The sequence below is a fragment of the Bos indicus x Bos taurus genome, chromosome 10, assembly GCF_003369695.1.
Source record: "Bos indicus x Bos taurus breed Angus x Brahman F1 hybrid chromosome 10, Bos_hybrid_MaternalHap_v2.0, whole genome shotgun sequence".
NCBI lineage: Eukaryota > Metazoa > Chordata > Mammalia > Artiodactyla > Bovidae > Bos > Bos indicus x Bos taurus.
In genome coordinates this window covers 1779602-1800050 of record NC_040085.1, presented here as the reverse complement: position 1 = coordinate 1800050, position 20449 = coordinate 1779602, and the positions used below count along the sequence as shown (strand labels likewise).

General features: G+C 45.9%; 1 protein-coding gene and 1 pseudogene across 1 annotated transcript; both read right to left on the bottom strand.

The window, feature by feature from the left end:
* Positions 1-617: 617 nt before the first annotated feature.
* On the bottom strand, positions 618-10761 carry F2RL1 (F2R like trypsin receptor 1). The gene is made up of 2 exons (XM_027552916.1): positions 10447-10761; positions 618-2923 (listed from the first exon to the last, which is right to left on the bottom strand). Exons 1-2 carry the CDS (start codon positions 10526-10528, stop codon positions 1818-1820), a joined length of 1188 nt encoding a protein of 395 aa, XP_027408717.1. The 5' UTR covers positions 10529-10761; the 3' UTR covers positions 618-1817.
* The window catches only part of LOC113899292, a 47548-nt pseudogene continuing 37793 nt past the window's right edge, over positions 10695-20449 (bottom strand).

The window sequence follows — 20449 nt, the reverse complement described above, 5'->3', positions numbered from 1 at the left end:
ACTTTCTGGAACTCATCCTACAATGAAAGTGAAAGTCACTCAGTCGTGTCTGACTCTTTGTGACCCCATGGACTATACAATCCATGGAATTCTCCAGGCCAGAATACTGGAGTGGGTAGCTGTTCCCTTCTCCAGGGGATCTTCCCAACCCAGGGATCAAACCCAAGTCTCCCACAATGCAGGCAGACTCTTTATCTGCTGACCCACAAGGGAAGCCCTCGTCCTACAGAAATACTCACAAAGATGTCTACATACAGATGTTCTGTGTGGCACTGTCTTAACAGAGGAAAAAAGAGAGGGAGAGAGAAACAACTCCAGGAGCCATAGGTATGCAAATGACCAGATGCCTAAAACCTCACAATACACCCCAAATAGTAAGTAGCTTGTATTCTTTAAAAATGGAGGTCAATCCATAGATGCAGACATGTGAATTCTAAAATGTAGTTAAAAGAAAAATAATTATTACAGGGCAATGTGTACAATATGATCCTCTTTACATAAAAATAAGGTGTGAGAATCACTTTCATTTCTTCTTAGAAGTGTGATACCTTTGTTTCCCTACTCTCCCTTCCTCGAAAACAAAAATGAAAGCAAAAACCACACAATTCAGAGATAAGTCATAAAAAATAAAAGTCATGTGTTATTTATAAATCAATCATACAGTAAAACAATTATTTTAAAAGGTCACAAATACAACAGTTGCATAAAGTCAGCTTGGAGTCAAGTACCTCTTAAAATACATTGCAAATCATCTCTATTTTAGTGTTCTTTTCCAAACAGATGTGGTTCAAACTCAAGAGACGGCTTTATCATTTCATGTTTGACAAAAAGTCAACAAAACTGGCAATAAATAGTCCAACAATAATTTTTAAAAATACTAAGTGGTAAACTCTTAATTGTGAAAAAAATCTACTATTCAGACAACCTGAAGATTTCACTGAAGTCAGTAAAGACACAAAATTAGCTTTTGCACATTTAACATGCTCGTATTTTCCTTGAAGTGATAATGATACATACAAAAGCTCAAAGCATTAATAAAGAAATGACTGGAAGTCCCAATAAGTCAATGAACAGACTTTGTTCTGAACTGGATGGGAAAGAGACACAAAATGTTCTGTTTTGCTTTATTTTTCAAAAATTGCCATGGCTCCTTGTCAAGTGGAAGCAGTACCCAGACCAAAGGTTCCCAAACACTGGAGTATAAGAAAGACTTGTTAAAATGCAGGTTCCTGGGCCCTGCCCCAGACTCTGAGCTCTGATTCCTGAGTACAATAAGTCTACATTTTCAAACAAGATACACAATGATTTTGACAAAGTGGTACAAGAACCCCACCATTCAAACTTGTTGCCGTTGGTTGGAAACCTGACTTGGGGCAGCTCCCCCACCTCTTTAGTTTCCTCATCTGTATAGCCAGTCAACTGTACTGATCTTCTCTGAGGGCCCTGAAGCCCTAATACAGCTGGACCCACCCCAGATGTAAAAGAGACATAGTTGCAGCTAAAAACTTAAGCCTTCACGCCAAGACTAGTCTCTGCATATCATGGGGTTTCTGTCTTTTCTGCACCATCTGAAAAGTCTGCTTCGATCAGTTCCATTTCTGGGAGCCCCTGAGTAGAGAAATTCTGAAACTGACATTCCTCGTGAATTTGGGGGACTTTCCTCATGCAAACAGGGAAGCTTCCAGCAACCCTGAGAGGTGCTGCATATACATGGTATGTGGTGAAACCTACTTGGTTAAGAAACAACAGAAGCATCTCCGGAATGGTAAGCAGGCTCCAAAACCTCCAGCAGAACTTCCACTGAGGAACCGGGCCACTCAGTAGGAGCCTTTGACACTGGTTGAACTTGAAGAGTAAGAGCTGGATTTCCCCGAGAATTTCTTTGACGAGAGGGATACCTGCATCCGCTTTACAGTACGGACGCTCCGGCAGAGAAGGGCGTTCTTGGCGTGATCCCTGAAGTCCTGTGAAATGAAGTAATAGACAAAGGGGTCGATGCAGCTGTTGAGGGTGGAGAGGCAGAGGGCCACGATGTACAGGGCGTAGACGTGACTCTGGCCCCGGGTCTTAATCAGGAAGTAGTGCACCACGAGCAGAAGGTTACTGGGAGTGAAGCAGATCAGGTACATGGCCAGGACGGTGACAATGAGCTTGATGGCCCTCCGCCTCTTCTTTCCTGAGCTCTCATCCATGGCAGAAGACTGGAGGGTCCGGATCATGAGCACATAGGCCGAGGCCGTGAGGAAGGCTGGGAATAGAAAGACTCCGATGGCCAGAGACAGGAAGTAATTGAACATGTCTCCCACCAGCACCTCCTCCGGCAAAACGTCGTGACAGGTCGTGATGTTAAGGGCCCGGATGTAGGAGGTCTGCTTCACGACGTACAAGGGGATGGTAAGCAGCAGAATGAGCAGCCATATTCCCAGAGAGACGCCGATGGCAATGTTTGCCTGCTTCTTGGGGTGCACCATGGGGTTCACGATGACCCAGTATCTCTGCACGCTAAGGCAGGTCATGAAGAGGATGGAGCAGTACATGTTGCCGTAGAAAAAGCCAATGAGCACCTTGCAAAGAGACTCCCCGTAAATCCAGTTGTTGCCATGGATGTGATAAGCGATCTTCAAAGGGAACCACGTAACCGACAGGAGGTCGGCCAAGGCCAGGTTGGCCATGTAAATCACAGCGGGGTGCTTCTTCTTTGTTCGGAAAAGAAAGACCCACAGGGCCATGCCATTGCTTGGCAAACCAACCACGAATACGATCGTGTAGACAACTGGAAGAAAGACAGTAGTTAGCTTTCCAGTGAGGACGGAGGTAGAAAACTCATCCACGGAAAAGCCTGGTTTCACTGTCACGCCTCTGCCAGCGACCACAGGTGAGTTATCCACGTTACCAATGAAGCTTCTTCCTTTAGACTTGTTTCCTGCACAAGAAAGGCAAGGCGGACAAGGGTCATTACAGAAATCAGTGTTTCCACAGAGATGCTGGCTTGTCCAAACACAAGCGCTTCAGAGAAAGAACGGCCGGTGGGAAGGTCACGGGCAAGATGGTGCCCAGCACTTCAGTTACCACCGGAAAGCTCGGGCAGAGTAGAAAAGGAGGACAGCAGCTGAGCAGAAAAAGCAGCAGAAGCGAAACGACTGAGCAAGAACGGGCGGAAGCCCGAGAGGACAGTGTTAGGCGGGCCTGCCTTTCTCCAGGGCAGTGTAGATGAAGAAAGTTTCCCGCACTGTGTGAAGGAAGAGAAAGAAGACAGGAGGAGGGACACCCAGAATGCTTCCGGGGGCTTTTGATGGGTGGTGGGATTATTGGGATTTCTATGGTCTGGATTTATGTGCCTGCTGTTGTTATTTTTTTAAATCCTAATTTTCTATTTTTTAAGTCTTTACTGAATTTGTTACAATATTGCTTCATTTTATGTTTCGGTTTCTTGGCCATGTGGCACATGGGATCTTCGCGCCCTGACCAGGGATCAAACCTGCACCACCTGCGTTCAAAGATGAAGTCTAAACTTTCGGACCACTAGGGAAGTCCCCCTGCTGTGTGTGTGTGTGTGTGTGTGTGTGTGTGTGTGTGTGTTTACACTGGGTGTTTTTTTTTTAATGGGAGGGTTATGAAGTATGTGTACAACATAACAATGATTTCTATGAATCCTGGAAAAAACTGACAGTATGTCATTTAGTTCTACAAACTGTCCACACTCATTAGTCTCCAACTGTTCTCATAATGGCCATCTGTCTCATTTGTGCTGCAAGACAACTCAGCCTGGCCCATCACTCCTTAGCCCAAAGTTCAACACAGCGAGGTTCCCAGGAGCTCAGACACACTGTCTCTCTAGATACAAGGACAGCCTCAGACAGGGCACGGGTCTCCCGCTTCTCTGAGGGCTTCCTGGAGACCTGCCCATGGGGAAGAGCGGGCAGCAAGCCTTCTGACCTCAAGGTCACTGGGCAGCTGGGTACATGATTTCTGTTCAGACAAATTTGTATTCTGACATTTAAGCAAGTAATATGCTAAGCTTTAACAACTTCCACTTTCATCCCCAAATTATGAATTAAACTTTAGAAATCACGAATGAATGGCATGGCCAGCCTACATCCTGCCCCAACCAAGTGTCCATCGACCTGCGGAACAAAGTGAGGGGCAATGTAAAGACACAGAAGGCCCCGACTTTATTTCTGGGGAAGAGCAGCCCTTCACCATGACACGTTTATACCAGGAAAGATGTTCAACCTACTCACAAGCTTATCTGATAACTTGTATGTGTTGTCATCATTTTTTCCTCTTCTACCTAAGACATGGCTGGTGGAAAGGTAAAGTGGGACAGTCACTGTGCAAAACCATCTGGCAGTTCCTCGAACGGTTCACTACAGAATTGCCCTATAACCCAGCAATTCCTACTCCTAAGTATACACCCAGGACACAGGAAAACACAGAAACCTGTACAGGAATGTTAAGAACAGAATGTTCATTGGAGAAGGAAATGGCAACCCACTCCAGTGTTCTTGCCTGGAGAATCCCAGGGACGGGGGAGCCTGGTGGGCTACCGTCTATGGGGTGCACAGAGTTGGACACAATTGAAGTGACTTAGAAGCAGCTCTAAAGAGCATACATAGATATGTAATCTCATATATAAAGCAAAGTTAAGCTTCACAAAGAATCTCTCTCTCCAACTTGATGCTAGTGCTTGCTCCATGTAATCAATTCAGGTGATGGTTTTCTTGACCATGAAGCACACCACGTAAATTAGCTACACAATCAAAGGCTTCCCTGGGGGCTCAGATGGTAAAGAATCTGCCTGCAATGCAGGAGACCCGGGTTCCATCTCAGAGTTGGGAAGATCCCCTAGAGAAGGAAAGGCAAAACTATGGAACCAGAATGAGATCAGCATTAGGAAAAAAGATGAACATTAAAAATCATATTTTAGAAAGAATACTCCTATATATAAAATAGAAAAGTAATAAGAACCTACTGTATAGCACAGGGAACTCTACTCAATACTCTATAATGGCCTGTTTGGGAAGAGAATCTAAAAAACGAGTAGATATATGCATATGTATAACCGATTCACTTTCCTGTTCAGCAGAAGCTAAGAAACATTGTAAATCAACTATACCCCAATAAAAATTTTAAAAGAATAAAGGAGTATTATCAGGAGCTTGGAAAAAAAAAAAAGAACAGAATGTTCATTAGAGCCCCAAAGGAGAAATAACCCAGATGTCCATCACCTGATGAATGGATAAACAAAATGTGGTCTATGCCTACAATGGAACATGATTTAGCAATAAAAGGAAACGAAGTACCGATACATGCTACAACACAGGTGAGGCTTGAAAAGATTATGCTTTTGAAAGAAGCCTCAGGAGTATGTGTTGTAGGAGTCCATTTATAATAAATGTTCTGAATAGGCAAATCCACAGACTTTAACAGATGAGTGGTTGCCAGGAGCTGGGGAATGGGGCAAACTGGGGGGATGATGGCTAAGGAATAGGGTGGAGTGTTCTTATAGGGTAAAAAAATATTCTAAAGTTGATTGTGACGATGGGTAGATTATCTGTGAATAGTCTAAAAGGCATTGAATTGTAGACTTTGAACAGGTGAACTGTATGGTTTGCAGGTTACATCTTAATAAACCTGTTAAAGAATGATGGAAGGCAGGAAATAGGCTGAGGTGTGATTACTAAAGCTGACTGAGGGGTACCAGGGATTCACTGCAACATTCTATCTTCATGTGTCTAGAATTTTCCATAAAAAAAAAACATACACCAGGTCACAAAAGTTCATGCAAAGAAATAAAAAACTATTTTATGTAAGGATACTAAAATAAAGGGGCGCGCAGCGGGGGGAGGGGGGGGAATTAACCAGAAATACTACAAAAAGGGAAGGATTCAAAGAGTGAGGAAGAAAGATTTCCTGAGAATATTCGCACATAGAACCCTGAATGACTGCACTCTAAAACGCCATTCATATTAGCTGTGTCCATCGACCCAGTGGCAGAGCACATAACCAGCATGCCAGTTGGTGTGACTGAGCAGCGCTAGAACTACTCAGCACTAACACTGGTAAATGTCGAGCTGCTGCTCAAAGTGCCCTGAAGCACAGGGCACAGGCTTCTACCTCACACAGGGTCCTCAACTCACAGAACTTGTCTAGAATGGTGCCATCCCAGCTTCTAACTCTATAACCCATCTGTAAACCAGACAACATCTTTTCTATTTTACAGGGTGAAGATGAGCTACTTAATAAACACTGAAATGCAATGACAGTCACAATATAGTGTCAACTGAAAAAGCACCTGGTGGAATAATATGCTTCCATCTATATAACAAAATTATAATTTGTCAACAAATCTGAAGTCTAGGAAAACACCCACTACACCATAGACTCTGGCCATCTCTAGAGTAAAATAGGTGGGGAGGGGAGAACTTTACTTTTTTTTACCTTTACACCCTTCTGTGTCATTTGGATTGCTTTTTCAGAGGCGTGTAAACTGGTGTAATCTATTCGAAGGGCAATTTGGCAAAATATCAAAAATTTTAAGTGTGCTTGCCCTATGACCCACTGACTTTCTGCTAGGAATTTGTTCTGCATGTATACTAGCTAAAGTACACAAAAATAGTCTATGTACAAGAATATTTACTAGAATGTTATTTACCATGGTAAGACAAAAATGATAGTTTCAATGTCCATCGAAAAACAAAAAAGGCGAGTTCAATAATTTATGGCATTTACACAATGAATAATGTGCCCCCTACAGAAGTATGGGCAGATTTTCCTATATTGACCATGACTAGATCATATAGGTTAAAAAAACCTGCAGAAAAACAAAAAAACAACCTGTAGGACAGCATGTAGAGTATGAGCCTTCCTTACTGCAGGGAACACATGCATTTCTGCATAAAGAAGTCTGTTGTGAGTGAAGAAGGGAGAGAACGGGGATGTTGCACTTTTAACCTTTTTGATTTGCACTTTTAACTTTAAAAAACGTTCCCTGCTCTTTGCTATATTAAGCTTCCTCCTGTGGCCCACCCCCCACCAACATAAGCAGGTATAGAGTAGCTACTTTATTTGTTTAAACTCTCCTCTTGTGTTCTTTCCCCTATTATCCTCCTCACCCTCAAATATCCTTTTGCTCTGAACTTTGGGAGCCTAGATCAAAAAAGAAAAGCTTCCATTACTTGGTACCCTCTCTAGGGACACTTTAGGCAAATTTCTTGTATTCTTTCAGGATGAACTGTTTTCCTCTCAACATTTGCCCAGCTAATAAAACCGTAAGAAAGTCAAACACGCACTTCACTAAAACATCACCTATCAAAATTAATTAGTAACTACAAGGTCAGGCAGGTGACCAAACACAAATTTAAGGTCCCATCTTCACGTTCATTGCAGTGTCCTCTCTTATTACAAAACATGGAAAATAGCCCCTGAGCCTATCAACAGAGGACCAGTTAAAAATTATTATACATCCACTGGTAACATTTTAGATTCATTAAAAATGTTTTATATTTACTAACATGCTACTAATGTTTGGTCATTGATGTTTACTCACTACTGATGTTTACTTTTACTCATTGGAAAAGACCCTGATGCTGGGAAAGACTGAGGGCAAAATGAGAAGGGGGCAGCAGAGGATGAGATGGTTAGGTAGCATCACCAACTCAGTGGACATGAATTTGGGCAAACTCCAAGAGATATTAGAGGACAGAGGAGCTGCAAAGAGTCGGACCTAGCCTAGTGACTGAGCAATGACAACTGACTGATGTTTATATAAACACATAGGTGTACAAAATTGTTTCTCTATTTATGAATACATATTTTGTGCGTGGATGTATGAAAGCATTAGAAAGGCTAGAAACCAAAATGTTAGCAATGCTTTGGGTAATGAGGGTGATTTAATTAATGCCGCCTCCTTTTTGGACTTATTTTTCCTTTACAGTAATCACATACGGCTTGTGTCATTAATGACCAATTACAAAGGGAACACAAGTTTCAATGTCCAAAAGAAAAATGGAATGACTGCTTTACAGGGGACTTCTTAGACTTGTGACACAGTGGAAAGAATTAAGTACCTGAAAAAAGCCAACTTAAATGCCAAACTGCCATCAACTGCCAGGTAACTCTGGGCCAGTCCCTTTACTTCATTTTTCATTCACTATTTACTGAGGTCCTTTAGGGAAAGAGATGTGTTGAACCGTGGTGATGGAGGTGCCATTAGGGGTCCCTGGCCTCCTGGAGTATGTGATCCAGTTGGGGGAGAGATAAAACTATTTACAGAAATAACTATCCATCACTCAGATGGTAAAGAATCCACCTGCAATGCAGGAGACCGGGGTTCTATCCCTGGGTCAGAAAGATCCTCCAGAAAAGGGAACAGCTACCCTCTCCAGTATTCTTGCCTGGAGAATTCCATGGACAGAGGAACCTGGAGGGCTACAGTCCTTGGGGTCACAAAGAGCCGAGCCACTAACATACACACTCTTGTGATAGAAAAGAAAGCAGGGGTATGATGGACAGTTTTCCTTGCCTCTCCCCCTCAATTCAGCGGCCCCCATCTGTGAAATGATAAGGTTACTCTCTAGGCTGAGTTCCCTTCCATAAGGCAGTGTTTGGGGGAAAAACCTTTGGGAAGAAAAGTCTAGGATGCGTCTTGCTGCAAACTGAGGGGGATACAAGAGGGCCAGACTGAAGGGGGTGAGCAAAGACAGGTGCTGAAGTTCAGAAACACTGGTGATGCCATGTTTCTTAATTAAAATCAGCTTAGTTTCAAGTTGTGAAGAAAGCTCCATCCACCTAAAGTCTCACTGTTACTGAACTGACCCTTTAGCAGTTACCCTGCAAAGGAATAAAAGTATGTGGAAGGGGAAAAAGTGCAATAGTGAATAGTTCTGTTTAACAAGTAACTTGCTATCTGTCGTGTTGTTAAATGAAGTCCGCCTTATACTTCAGAAATCCTCCCAGCTCCTGCCCCTCACTTTGTAAACAAGAGCAAGCCAAACACTCAGGCAAGCTTCCTATTGGAATTGTCTGGATCATAAAATAGAGGAATCCACATCCTCACATTTTACAGAAGATGTCTATACATACTAAACCTTGCTCCTAAATTTTAAGTTTGTAAGTTTAAAAACAGAACGGTAAAGGGACATGTATTCATCACAGTTTCGGTACTTCCAGGAAATAAATATCTTTATTCTAACGCTGACAATAAAATGTGTACCAGGGGTGTAGTTTTTGAAGTATCCACCATAATACTACCCTTTTCTGTAACTGCAGAAGGAAAAGAATCACATTCTTCTGATTCAAATTCACAGAGATTTGCTCTTTCACACTGTCTTCATGAAGAGGATAAAAGTGAGAACCTGTCTTAACAACAGGTCTACAAATTTCGCAGGGAAACAAAAACTTCCCTTTTAAGGCTCGCCATCTGTTAGCATCACAGTATGAGTTTGAGTAGGCCCCGGGAGTTGGTGGACAGGGAAGCCTGGCGTGCTGCAGTCCATGGAGTCGCAAAGAGTTGGACACGACTGAGCGACTGAACTGAACTGAAGGCAATACCCGGCCTAAGAGCGCCCACGCCCTGGGAGAGCAGCTCAGCCCTGGAGATTCCCCCTCCCTCCTGACAAGTCCGAGCACCCCCCCGGGCACCGGCTGCGGCGCACAAGCTGGTACCTGCGCGCCCCCAGGGACGGCTCCCGGGTACTTCCGTGCCCGGGGCGGGCAGCCTCGGGCCTTCGGACCTGTGGCAGCCAGCCAGTGTGGCGCGGAAGGGCCGGGAAACCCGGGGCCCAGAGGTCACCTGGTCGAATGAAAAGCAGGGTTCAAGAAGTTCCATTCGTTCACCTGTTCGACTGGCCTACAACCCGGGGCGAGCGCCTGGCACCCGAAGAACCAACGGGGCCCGGCCCTGGCTTCCCCACTCGGGCCACGAACCGTCCCAGAGGAGCTGGCGGCCCCGGAGAAGGGGAGGCGGGTTGAATGACGAGGCCCGACCCCAAAGAGGGGCCTCCAAAAGTTGCAGGAGGCTCAGAAAGCGACTCAGAAAGTTCCCAGGCCGCGGGCTCCATCCCGCTCTCAACCCGCTAACTCCGCAGGTCGCGCAGGACTAGACAGGAAAGAATCTGAAAAGTGTGCGAAAGCTCCTTAATGACTAGTGTTTGCAAAGAAACCTAAACGGGGGGGCCCGAGGGACTCAGCCCCCCGGGGCCTCTGTAGACGCGAGCACCCCGCTCTCTTCCGCTCGCCTCCCCAGGCTTCAGCCCCTGCTGGTGGTCCCAGCTGGGGCCCCGGAGACCCCCGCTCCGAAGCCGGGAGCTGAGCCGCCGAGTGCGGGGAGGAGGAGGCGACGGTCGCACTCACCCTTCGCGCATCCACCCGGCGTCCGCCTCCCGCCCACGGCGCCCGAGACCCCCGCTCCCGAGCAGCACGACCGCTCCGGTCCGAGCCTCTCACCTGGGACGGTGCGGTTGCAGGAGCCAGAGGCCGCCAGCAGGAGGACGCCCCCGAGCAGCCACGCCGTGCTCGGGCTTCGCATCCTTCCAGCAGCGCCGACGCCGGGCGGACGGGGAGCCCGGCGCCACCACAGCCCCGAAACTGAGTCCCCCTCGCCGCTCGGCAGGGGTAGGAAGCCACCCTCCCGCCTGCCCCTGATTGGAGCCTGCGCGCACGCCTCCCGAGAACCGGATAAGTTTCAGTGAAACTCAAGCCTCTCGCCGCACCTGCGCGGGGCCACGCCCAGGGGCCGGAACGCACTGCTCCGCCCGGCGGTTCCGAGACCTGGAGTCCGGGGCCCCGCCCCGGCCCGACGCCCGAGGTGCACCCGCCGCGTAGAAACTGTGCTGTAATCTTCGAAAGGTTGGGAACACTCTCGTCGTGGGATCGCCGCGCCTGCGCAAGGCCGAAAACCGCCTTTAACTTTGAATTACTCCTGCGGAACCGGCGTTGTCCACCCCCATCCCCCGCCCTTCCTAAAGGGCAAACAGCCAAGGCCCGGGCTCGCTGCAGTTATGTTGGGTACTTGGTAGAGGCCTCCCAGTGTCGTCAGCGCTGTGGGATGAGGTCTGCACTGGCAGGATGGACGTCTGCGGGCCCCCGCCAACACGATGGGGAGCAGGCAGGGGTCCGGGCCTGCCGGAGTCATCAGGGATCTGTGTTTAAGTTTCCGCTCTGCTGTTAACTAGCTGCGACCCCTCATAAACCTCACAAACCTCTCACCCCTTCTAGGCGCTCTTCCCCGTCTGTGAAGTGGGAGGGAGAAAACAGTTGTAACAGCTACTTAAAGTACCACGTGTAAATGATTCAGGAGCCCAGTCTAATCCCCCGAATGTAAAAAAAAAAAAAAAAAAAAACATGCAATAACTATTATTCCCATTTTACAGACGAGGAAACTGAATTAAGGTTGAACAAACTGCCCACAGTCACGCAGCGGTAGTCATGGATTGTAAATGTCCATCACATGGAAACATGAGTTTGTGCCTTCTGCTTTCTTCTATTAGGCACTGCTCCCGCCAGAGGCTTTTCTGTATTGAGAGCCCAGAGTCCAAAGAATTATATAAACATTTATATTTACAAGCAGGGCTTCCCAGTGGCGCTAGTGTTAAAGAACCTGCCTGCCAATGCAGGAGATGTAAGAGACGCGGAATTCGATCCCAGGGTTGGGAAGATCCCCTGGAGAAGGGCGTGGTAACCCATTCCAGTATTCTTGTCTGGAGAATCTCATGGACAGAGGAGCCTGACAGGCTGCCGTCCATGAGGTCACATAAAGTCAGACAGCGACTCAGCACATATTTATAGGTTTGTGTGCAGAATTCCTAACAGGACATGAGGCGGAGTAAGAGACTGGGATGGAGCACAGCACCTTCATTATATTGCTAATGTCTTACTTTTTACTTGCTTTAAAAAGGTAAAATAAGCTTACTATAATTCAGTTAAACTCGTGGGCAGTGGAGGAGCAGAGAAGAGAAACATGAGCGCTGTCTTGAAGAGTTAGCATGTAGGAGAGGATTAGACATGCTCTGAGTAGGTCCAGAGAGCAGAAACAGGAGCCACAGTGGGGAACTGACTTCAGCTCAGTGTAGAAAGAGGTTTTGTAACAGGTGTGATTCTCTGGCAGTCCATCGGTTAGACTCGGCTCTTTCACTGCTATGGCTGGGGTTCAGTCTCTGGTCGGGGAGCTAAGATCCCCACCAGCTGTCAGGTGAGGCCAAATCAAAACAAACAAACAAAAACAGCCCCAGTCCCTAGGGCTGCCTGGTGAGGTTAAGGCCACGTCACTGTAGGACTTGCAGCAAAGGACCAGGGCGTGTGTCCTGCAGGTTGGAGAGGCAATTCCCTACGAGGATCAGGGGCAGGCTGATGAGTCCAGGACGCCTCTTGAGCGTCTTGAGCCCTGGGAGTCCATGGTTCTTTCTGGAAGACCAGTTTGGTGAGTCAGCTGTCCGTGATGTCACCTGAACATAACTGAACAAATGTAAACTGAACTCACTCCATCGTGGGCCTGTGAGTTTCTAGGATGGAGCTTACGTCTAATAAAGGCCCTGTGTTCTGAGTATGGCCTCTTGCTGAACCTACCGTGGGACCAATTAATAGGGTTCCAAATGATTCAGGCAGACAAAATTGTATAAAATGTCATGTTAGGGGCTTCCCCGGTGGCTCAGTGGTAAGGAATCCGCCTGCCAATGTAGAAGACACGGGTTTGATCCCTGATCCAGGAAGATCCCACGTGTCTCGGAGCAACTAAGCCCGTGCACCACAACCATTGAGCCTGTGCTTTAGAGCCTGGGAGCCGCGACTACGGAGTCCACGAGCCGCAGCTACTGAAACCGGTGCGCCCTGGAGCCTGTGCTCTGCAACAAGAGAAGCCACCACGATGAGAAGCCTGCATGCTGCAACAAAGAATAACCACAAAAGCCAAACAGCAACGAAGACCTAGGACAACCATAAACTCATAAACAAAATTATTTTTTAAAATATCACGTTAGCCAGTTGTTTCAACCATATGGCCAAGAAGACATTTCCCCCACATTTCCCTAAGTAAAGGGTTAGCATTCTGCCTCTGCCCTCTGCCCTGACAGAGCTCCCAGGAGCAGGAAAATAAATGGTTGAAAAGGTGGAGAAGCAAATGGCCCTGAATGGACCACAGAATGGAGTAATTGCTCCCTGAATAACGGGAATGGACTGCTTCCCAGCACACACACAGACAAGAGGGGCTAGGAGAGGCTGTCCAGTGAGTGACACAGTTCTTTTTAATGGGTGCCTTTCAGTAGCCCCACATCTTAGGAACCTCTCATTGTTATTGTCTGGAGTTCTTTTGGGAATGTGGAAAGAGCTCAGCCTCTGAAACCATATAACCCTGAGGGCAAAATTTGGTCTTTCACCATCCAGGTATATGTGACTTGGGATAAATTTTACTACTTACCCTCTCTAAGTGGAGAGGGCATTCCACTTACCTATAAAGTGGAATCAAGGGAATTTTCTGGTGGTCCAGTGGTTAAGACTGTGCTCTCACTGCTGATGGCCCCAGTTCAATCCCTGGTCACAGAACTAAGAACCCACAAGCCATATGTTGTGGGGGGAAGAAAGAAAAAATGATAGGGTCAATTTTTTTTTTTTAGTTGAAAAGTACCTTAGGATAAAATAAATTGTGACCGTGTTTTGTTTCCTTCCTTTCTTTCAGGAGTCTTCTTTATACCCCCCACCTGTACCCCAGCTCTCAGGATGCTGCTTCCCAGGGCCACACCGCTGTGCCCTCTTTTCCTCCCAGGAAAAGCTGACTTCTAGAAGCAGCACCAGGGCCTTCCTCATCTGTCCAGGAGTAAGATCTCTTGATGGCGAACAGGTCACTCCCGAGGGTCCTTCACTGGCGAAGATACTCAGTCCCACGAGACCCCTTCAAGCCTCCATTGAATCATCTGTGATATATGACATCTATAATCTGAAGGTAATAATAGTACTATTCTTATAGGCTGTTCGTGAAGACTCGGGTTTGCTCTGTGTCCAGTTAGCACAGTTCCTGGTACACAGTAAATTCTCATGAAATGGGAGCCACTGCAGAATGACTGCCCTAGGGGGGAAATCTTCCTTTTTCCAATGCATCAAAGGCCAGCTGTCCTCAGCTTAAATTTTCATTAGGATTTTATGGAACTATGCCTTGAATTGTCAAAATTTCCAAGAAAATATTTTTACTGAACAGTACCACAGGTTAAGGATCTCAAGAATGTGGTTTTTCCCAGAGGCCTGACTACATGCCTTCAAGTCAGTCTGCAGATGTTTCCTTGTGACGTAGACTAGAGTGTTTGTCTTCTGATTTTTGTTGACTCTTCTGCCCAAATGACCTGGCTGTGTGCAATAGTACAGAGAAATGACCACAGGCAATTCCAGAGAGGCTGGCTTTCAGGGGCTGGGAACTCCATGCAGCTTCCCACCTCCTACAGTTCTAAGGAAATAAAGTGGGAACTGGGGTAGGCGAGACACTGAGGGAAAAGCCATTTCATTCCATCATTTCTACAGTCATTTATCAAGCTGATCAAACTCTTTCCGGAGAAAAAAGACTTAGTCCCTCTACTCTTGGGTCCTGGTCAAATATAGATGGAGGAAACATTAACATTCATTCACTCACTCGTTCATTGACGAAACATTGAGGACAAGATAAGGAATGACCTTCACATGGTAAATCCTTTGGTCAATTCTCAGTCTTAATATTACTCAACTGGACTAGGAGTTTGGCATAAATGATCTTTCTTTCCTTAAATGCTATGTTCCCTTGACTTCCTGCAACACTCCTTGATTCTCCTCCTGTCTCCCTGGCAACTCAGAAGGGGTTGACTCTTTTCTGGTTCTCACTTACCTTCCTCAATTCTGCATTCTGGAGTAGGACCCCTGAGTTTGTCCTTGGACTTCATTTCAATAAATTCACTTATTGCCTTGGGTGATCTAATCTAATCCTATGGTTTTAAATACCATCTTTATGCTGACAACTCCCAAATTTGTATCTCTACCCCAGGTTTCTCCTTTCTAGACACATATCCATTCAGCTACTGCTTATCTCCAGTTGGACGTGACCATAGGCATGTCAAACCTAAGTTCAAAACTAAATTCCTAACTCACCTCACTCTCTCATAGTCTTCCCATCTCCTTAAATTGCAGTGCCATCCCTCCAGTTGCTCAGATCAAAAATCTTGGAGTGCGCTTCCCTGGTGGCCTAATGGTTAACAATCCACTGGCCAATGCAGGGGACACCGGTTCAATCCCTGGTCCGGGAAGATCCCACATGCCATGGAGCAACTAAGCCTGTGCCCGAGCAACCGCTGAGTCCATGCACATAGAGCCTGTGCTCCACGCGAGAGAAGCCACCACGAGGAGAAGCCTGAATACTGCAAGAAGAGTAGCCCCCACGCTTGCTGTGTGTGAAACTCAGCACAGCTGTAAGTAAATAGATAGAGCAAGAAAGAAATCCTGGAATCATCTGTGACTTCTTATATCCCACATTGTATCAGCAAACCCTACCTTGAAAATATACCCCAAATACCACCCTGGTTAAGGTGACCTTTATCTTTTATCTGGATTATGGCAATGGCCTTGTGACTTATCTCTGGCCTTTTACCCATATGCCTCTGTACAGTCTTCTCTCAGCACAGCGGCCAGAGTGAACCTGTGAAGCTGTGTGTCAGCTCAGATCACTTCCTCACGTAAAAGACTGAAGTAGCTCCCCACTTCCCTCTGAGTACAAACCAAAGCCTGTCCAAGCCTTACACATCCGCCCTCCCCCGTCGCCCTCCAAACACAACCCCCTTGACTTCATCTTCTCTGTTCCCCCACTCATTCTGCTCCAGCCACACACACCCGCTTGCCGTATCAGTGCCTGGATTGCTTTTCCCTCAGACACCCACATAGCTCCAGTCCCCACTTCCTCCAGGTATTTGCTAACATGCCCTCTTCCCAGGGGCACCTTCTAAGAAGGCCCCATCCTATACTCCCCCTCCTTCCTCCGTGTTTTATTTTCCTCCATGGCATGGATCCCCGACATTGCTGTTCTGCGTGTATTTACTTATTACCTAGCTCCCCCACTGCAATGTAAACTCCATGAGTACAGAGTTGTTTTGTTTTCCTTTGTGGCATTTTAAAAAGTATTTATAGAGTAACATTATCCAGTGCTGGCAACTGCTTCTGATATACTTATCTCTATAACATCTCAAATGTTATTATTTGAGTCCCAGTTTAAATCACTTTTCTTAAAATGCAGAAAGGCAAATATCTAAAGCACTATGAAAGTCAACCTTTAAAATGCAGAGGACAGAGATTTTTAATCTGTTTTGTCCACTCCTGTGTTCTCAGTGCTGGAACAATAGAATGAGTTCAACAAATACTTGTGAATAGATGAGTTCTTATATATTGTTCACCTACTATCTTTCACTCGCTCCGCTAGAAGCTAGGATTGCCAAGATCCCTATCTCCACCTCCATTGTGTGGATGCTCAAATGTGAAGTGAGACTTGCAAGTCAAGGTCTGAGGGTGGGGGGTCTGGGAGAGGGATGCATTGTTGAAGGGCTTTGATACTGGAGAAAGAATGACTCTCTCCTGGGGTCATCAGAAAAAGCTTCCTGAAGGCGGGGTCATCTGAAAAGAGCTTTGAAGGATGAATAGTTCCCTAGGTAAATGATTTACAGAGAGGCTAACTCCTGTAACAGGTAAATCTCCAAATCTTAACATTTCACTGAAATAGACGTTCCTTTCTTACATACGGCCAAAGCCAAGTCTGCGTTTGGTGGAAGATTCTCCTTCAAGTGTGGGTAAGTGAGCCAGGCTTCTCCCAGCTTGGGGTTCTGCCATCTTCAACTCATGGCTTCCAAGGGCTCTGCAGAAGGAAAGAGCCGGAAGGATTCTTCATGTTCAGTTTCCACAGCTCTGGCCTGAAAGTGGCCCACAATCATTTCTATATTCCATTGGCCAGAGCTCAGGCACATGGTCACAGCTCGCTGCGAGGCAGGCTGTGTGCCCACAAGGAAGGGGAAAATGGAGTTGAGTGGACAGTTATCCAGTCTCTCTCTGTTACCCCAGGCATGACGGGGTAGAGACAGGCCCCCGAGGGAAAGCACAGTATCAAAGTGTGGTAAGTTTGAGGAACACTGTAGTAGAAACCAGCAGAATGTGAAGGAAAGGGGCCCGTGATAGAACTAGAAAAGTAGGCAAGATTCACCTATGAAAGGCATCTGTTTACCAAGAAAAGTGAATGTGAAAGTCGCTCAGTCGTGTCCGACTTTGTGACCCCATGGACTAAACAGTCCATGGAATTCTCCAGGCCAGAATACTGGAATGGGTTGCCTTTCCCTTCTCCAGGGGATCTTCCTGACCCAGGAATTGAACCGGGGTCTCCTGACTTACAGGCAGATTCTTTACCAACTGAACTATCAGGGAAACCATGAAAAAGACCTTGGATTTCATCCTAAGAGCATTGAAGGTCAAACCATCCTTTCTCGGCCTATCTTCACATCACTGAAATTGACGGGGTGGCCTCGCTGGCACCAAAATAAAAGACTAAATCGGGCAGGAGTTGTAGGAGGAGGGAAATGGGAGAAGGAGGAGTCACTCCTGCAAATGCTGCCCACAGAGGACCGTACCGCACCTCACAGCCCATCCCACTGTCTAATCACCAAGCGGTATGACCACGGCTCTCCCGCCTCAGCCCTGTCGTGTGCCTGTCTCCTTAGGGAATCACTGGCATGGATGCCTTCACCTGGCTCTTCAAGACATGTGGATGCCAGCTCTGCTCCAGCATAATCCCTTTTCAGAAAGGTAAGATAGGGCTGCATTTCTGTTAACATTCCTCCCAGTGATATGAGGTCCAACCACACCAAAGCCCTGCTTAAAAGCCTTGCAACATTTATCCTTAAAAAATATTTTATTGTTTGACAGAAACAAAAAAATCTGAAAAGTTAAAAAAAGAAGAAAAAAAAACCCCAAATCCCAAAGATCATAAGCCTAAACAGTAGTTGGTTGCTAATGCCTGAAAATACTATCATTTGGATTTACTTCTTTGGGTCTAGCAAGCATGTGGGAAGCTGAGAGACCTCCTTTAAGGCTCCAACCTTTGACTCCCATCCAGACCCCTCGGTTTCACTGATGATGAGCTGAGTGATTGGGTGAGGCAACCCTCAGGGTCTCCCTTCCTCATGCCAGAGGGCTTCTAAAGCACCCCCCCGCCTCACCCAGCTCTGGTGGATGAGTTGAAGAAGACTAATTCCTCAGAGATAAGCGGAAAGAGTAAAAAAAAAAAAAAAAAAAAAGGCGGAAAGAGTGGGGAGCAAGAGTCCAGAGCGGGGCAGCTCCAGGCTGTCTGTGGGACTAGAGGGCGGTGCCAAGGACAGACGACCACTCCAGAGAGGGCTTTAGTGTCTGCCTGGAGGAATCAGGTCTAATCACCAGGACTGAGAACCCAATTTTAAGAAGACTAACTGCTGACTTTCCTTGAATCTATTACAATATCCTCTTTAGATAAACTGGCAAAAAAAAAAAAAAAAGACATTCAGTCCCAGAATACAGTTGTTTCGCAATGCAATTTCGTAGACTAGTTGTTCCCTGTTCGCTTCCAGTCTACCACGAGCTCCACCCACCTCTTGTAGGGACTCATTCTTATAGTCTCATCTAAAGAAGAAATGCTTTGCTTTACTGATTACGCATGCTTACTAAGTTTACTGTAAAAAAAAAAAAAAAAAGACGGTATTGCCGTTTTGTATTAAACGAAGGGAGGGGAGAGAGAGAGAGGAAGGAAGGGGAAGAGGAAGAAAGAATCCAGATACCTGCTCTTAACAATTGGATCTACAGTCTTTCTAGTTAGAGCTATCTTTTCAAAAACCAGATTAGATTACACTGCCTAACTCTTTTTCTTCTTAGTTTTCCCCACTCATCAACATAGGAACATCTTCCCAAAGTCTAAATAGTCTTCCTTAGCACCATTTTTGGTTACTACAGATGGTTTCATCTTCTCAGTATACTCCTTTTTTAGCCTGTTATGGACTATCCATACTACTTTAAGTTTTTGTTACTGTGTTTTAAATAACAGATAAACATATTCTGATATGTACATTTTTTTTCTGCAGTCTCAGACTATTCCTTTAGGAAAAAATATTTTTAGAAATGGGTAGATCTGCTACATCAAAAAATTTTTGTTTATTTTAAAAGCTTTTAATGATTATCATGAAATTACCCTTCAGAAACAATGTATATAGTCCCATTAGCGGTGTATCTATGTCCATCCACATTTTCACCAGCAAAGGGTATAATTGTTTTTAAAAATCTCTACTAAATTTGATTATCCTGCCCTGATTTTAATATTTACTTACTCAAGGAGTAAAGTAGGGCTTTCCTGGCAGCTCAGTGGTAAAGAATCTGCCTGCCAGTACAGAAGACACGGGTTTGATCCGTGGTTCAGGAAGATGCCACATGCCTCAGAGCAACTAAGCCCGAGCACCACCACTACTGAGCCTGTGCCCTGGAGCCCAAGTACCACAACTACTGAAGCGCAAGCACCCGGCAGCCCGTGCTCCTGAGCAAGAGAAGCCGCTGCGATGAGAAGCCTGTGCACCGAGCTAGAAAGCAGCGCCCGCTCCCCGCAACTAGAGAAAAGCCCTTACCGCGGGAAGACCCAGCACAGCCAACAATAAGCCAACAAATAAAATTATAAAACAGAAAAAGGAGCAATGTAGGGGAAAAGATTTTCCATGGAGCTGAAAAGAATCTAAGAAATGGGGAACTGCGATTCTGAAGCATAATCTAAGCACAGGATCAGTAAATATTTGCATACATTCTATGTATTAATAGATCTTTTTTTAGCAGAGTTACTTTACCATAATGGGTATACTGGCTGGAGTAGGAGACTTGCCTCAAAGTCCTTTGTGCTTCCTGGCCACAGAGTAGAAAGTAAGCAGATAGTGAGGTCTCTGTCTCAGGTTTCTCTCTTTTTTTATATATATATATATATTTTTTTTAACTTTATTTTATTTTTAAACTTTACTCAGGTTTCTCTTATATGAAATAGCTGTTCAACGCACAGGGTGGTTGTGATAGTGAAATAAGAAAATGTGAGTAAAAGTCCTTTGGAAACCATGGCAGCACTAACCCTATGCCGGGGATTCTTACTGCTGCTATAGTTATTGCCACTGATCGTAAATAAATCATGTTGTTTTCAGACATCATCCCATAAGCCCTGGCCATCTAAAGGTTTTCTTGCTGCAACAAGGAAATGGCAACTCACTCCAGTAGTCTTGCCTGGGAAGTCCATGGATAGAGGAGCCTGGCAGGCTGCAGTCCGTGGGGTCTTTGCAACTACACCACCACTCTGCAAGCCAGCCGAGTGCAACCCATATCTTTGTCCTAGAGATGTGACAGACTATGTGGGTGAGCGGAAGAGACCTCAAAGCCACTTCCTAACAGCTCAGGGTCTCACAGCTTCCCAAAGTAA

Bases quoted from the DNA above. Each gene is read 5' to 3' on its own strand.
- F2RL1 (XM_027552916.1), bottom strand. From the start codon at position 10,528: ATGCGAAGCCCGAGCACGGCGTGGCTGCTCGGGGGCGTCCTCCTGCTG. The intron at 2,924-10,446 runs GTGAGAGGCTCG...TTTCTTGTGCAG, and splicing joins CTGCAACCGCACCGTCCCAG to GAAACAAGTCTAAAGGAAGA.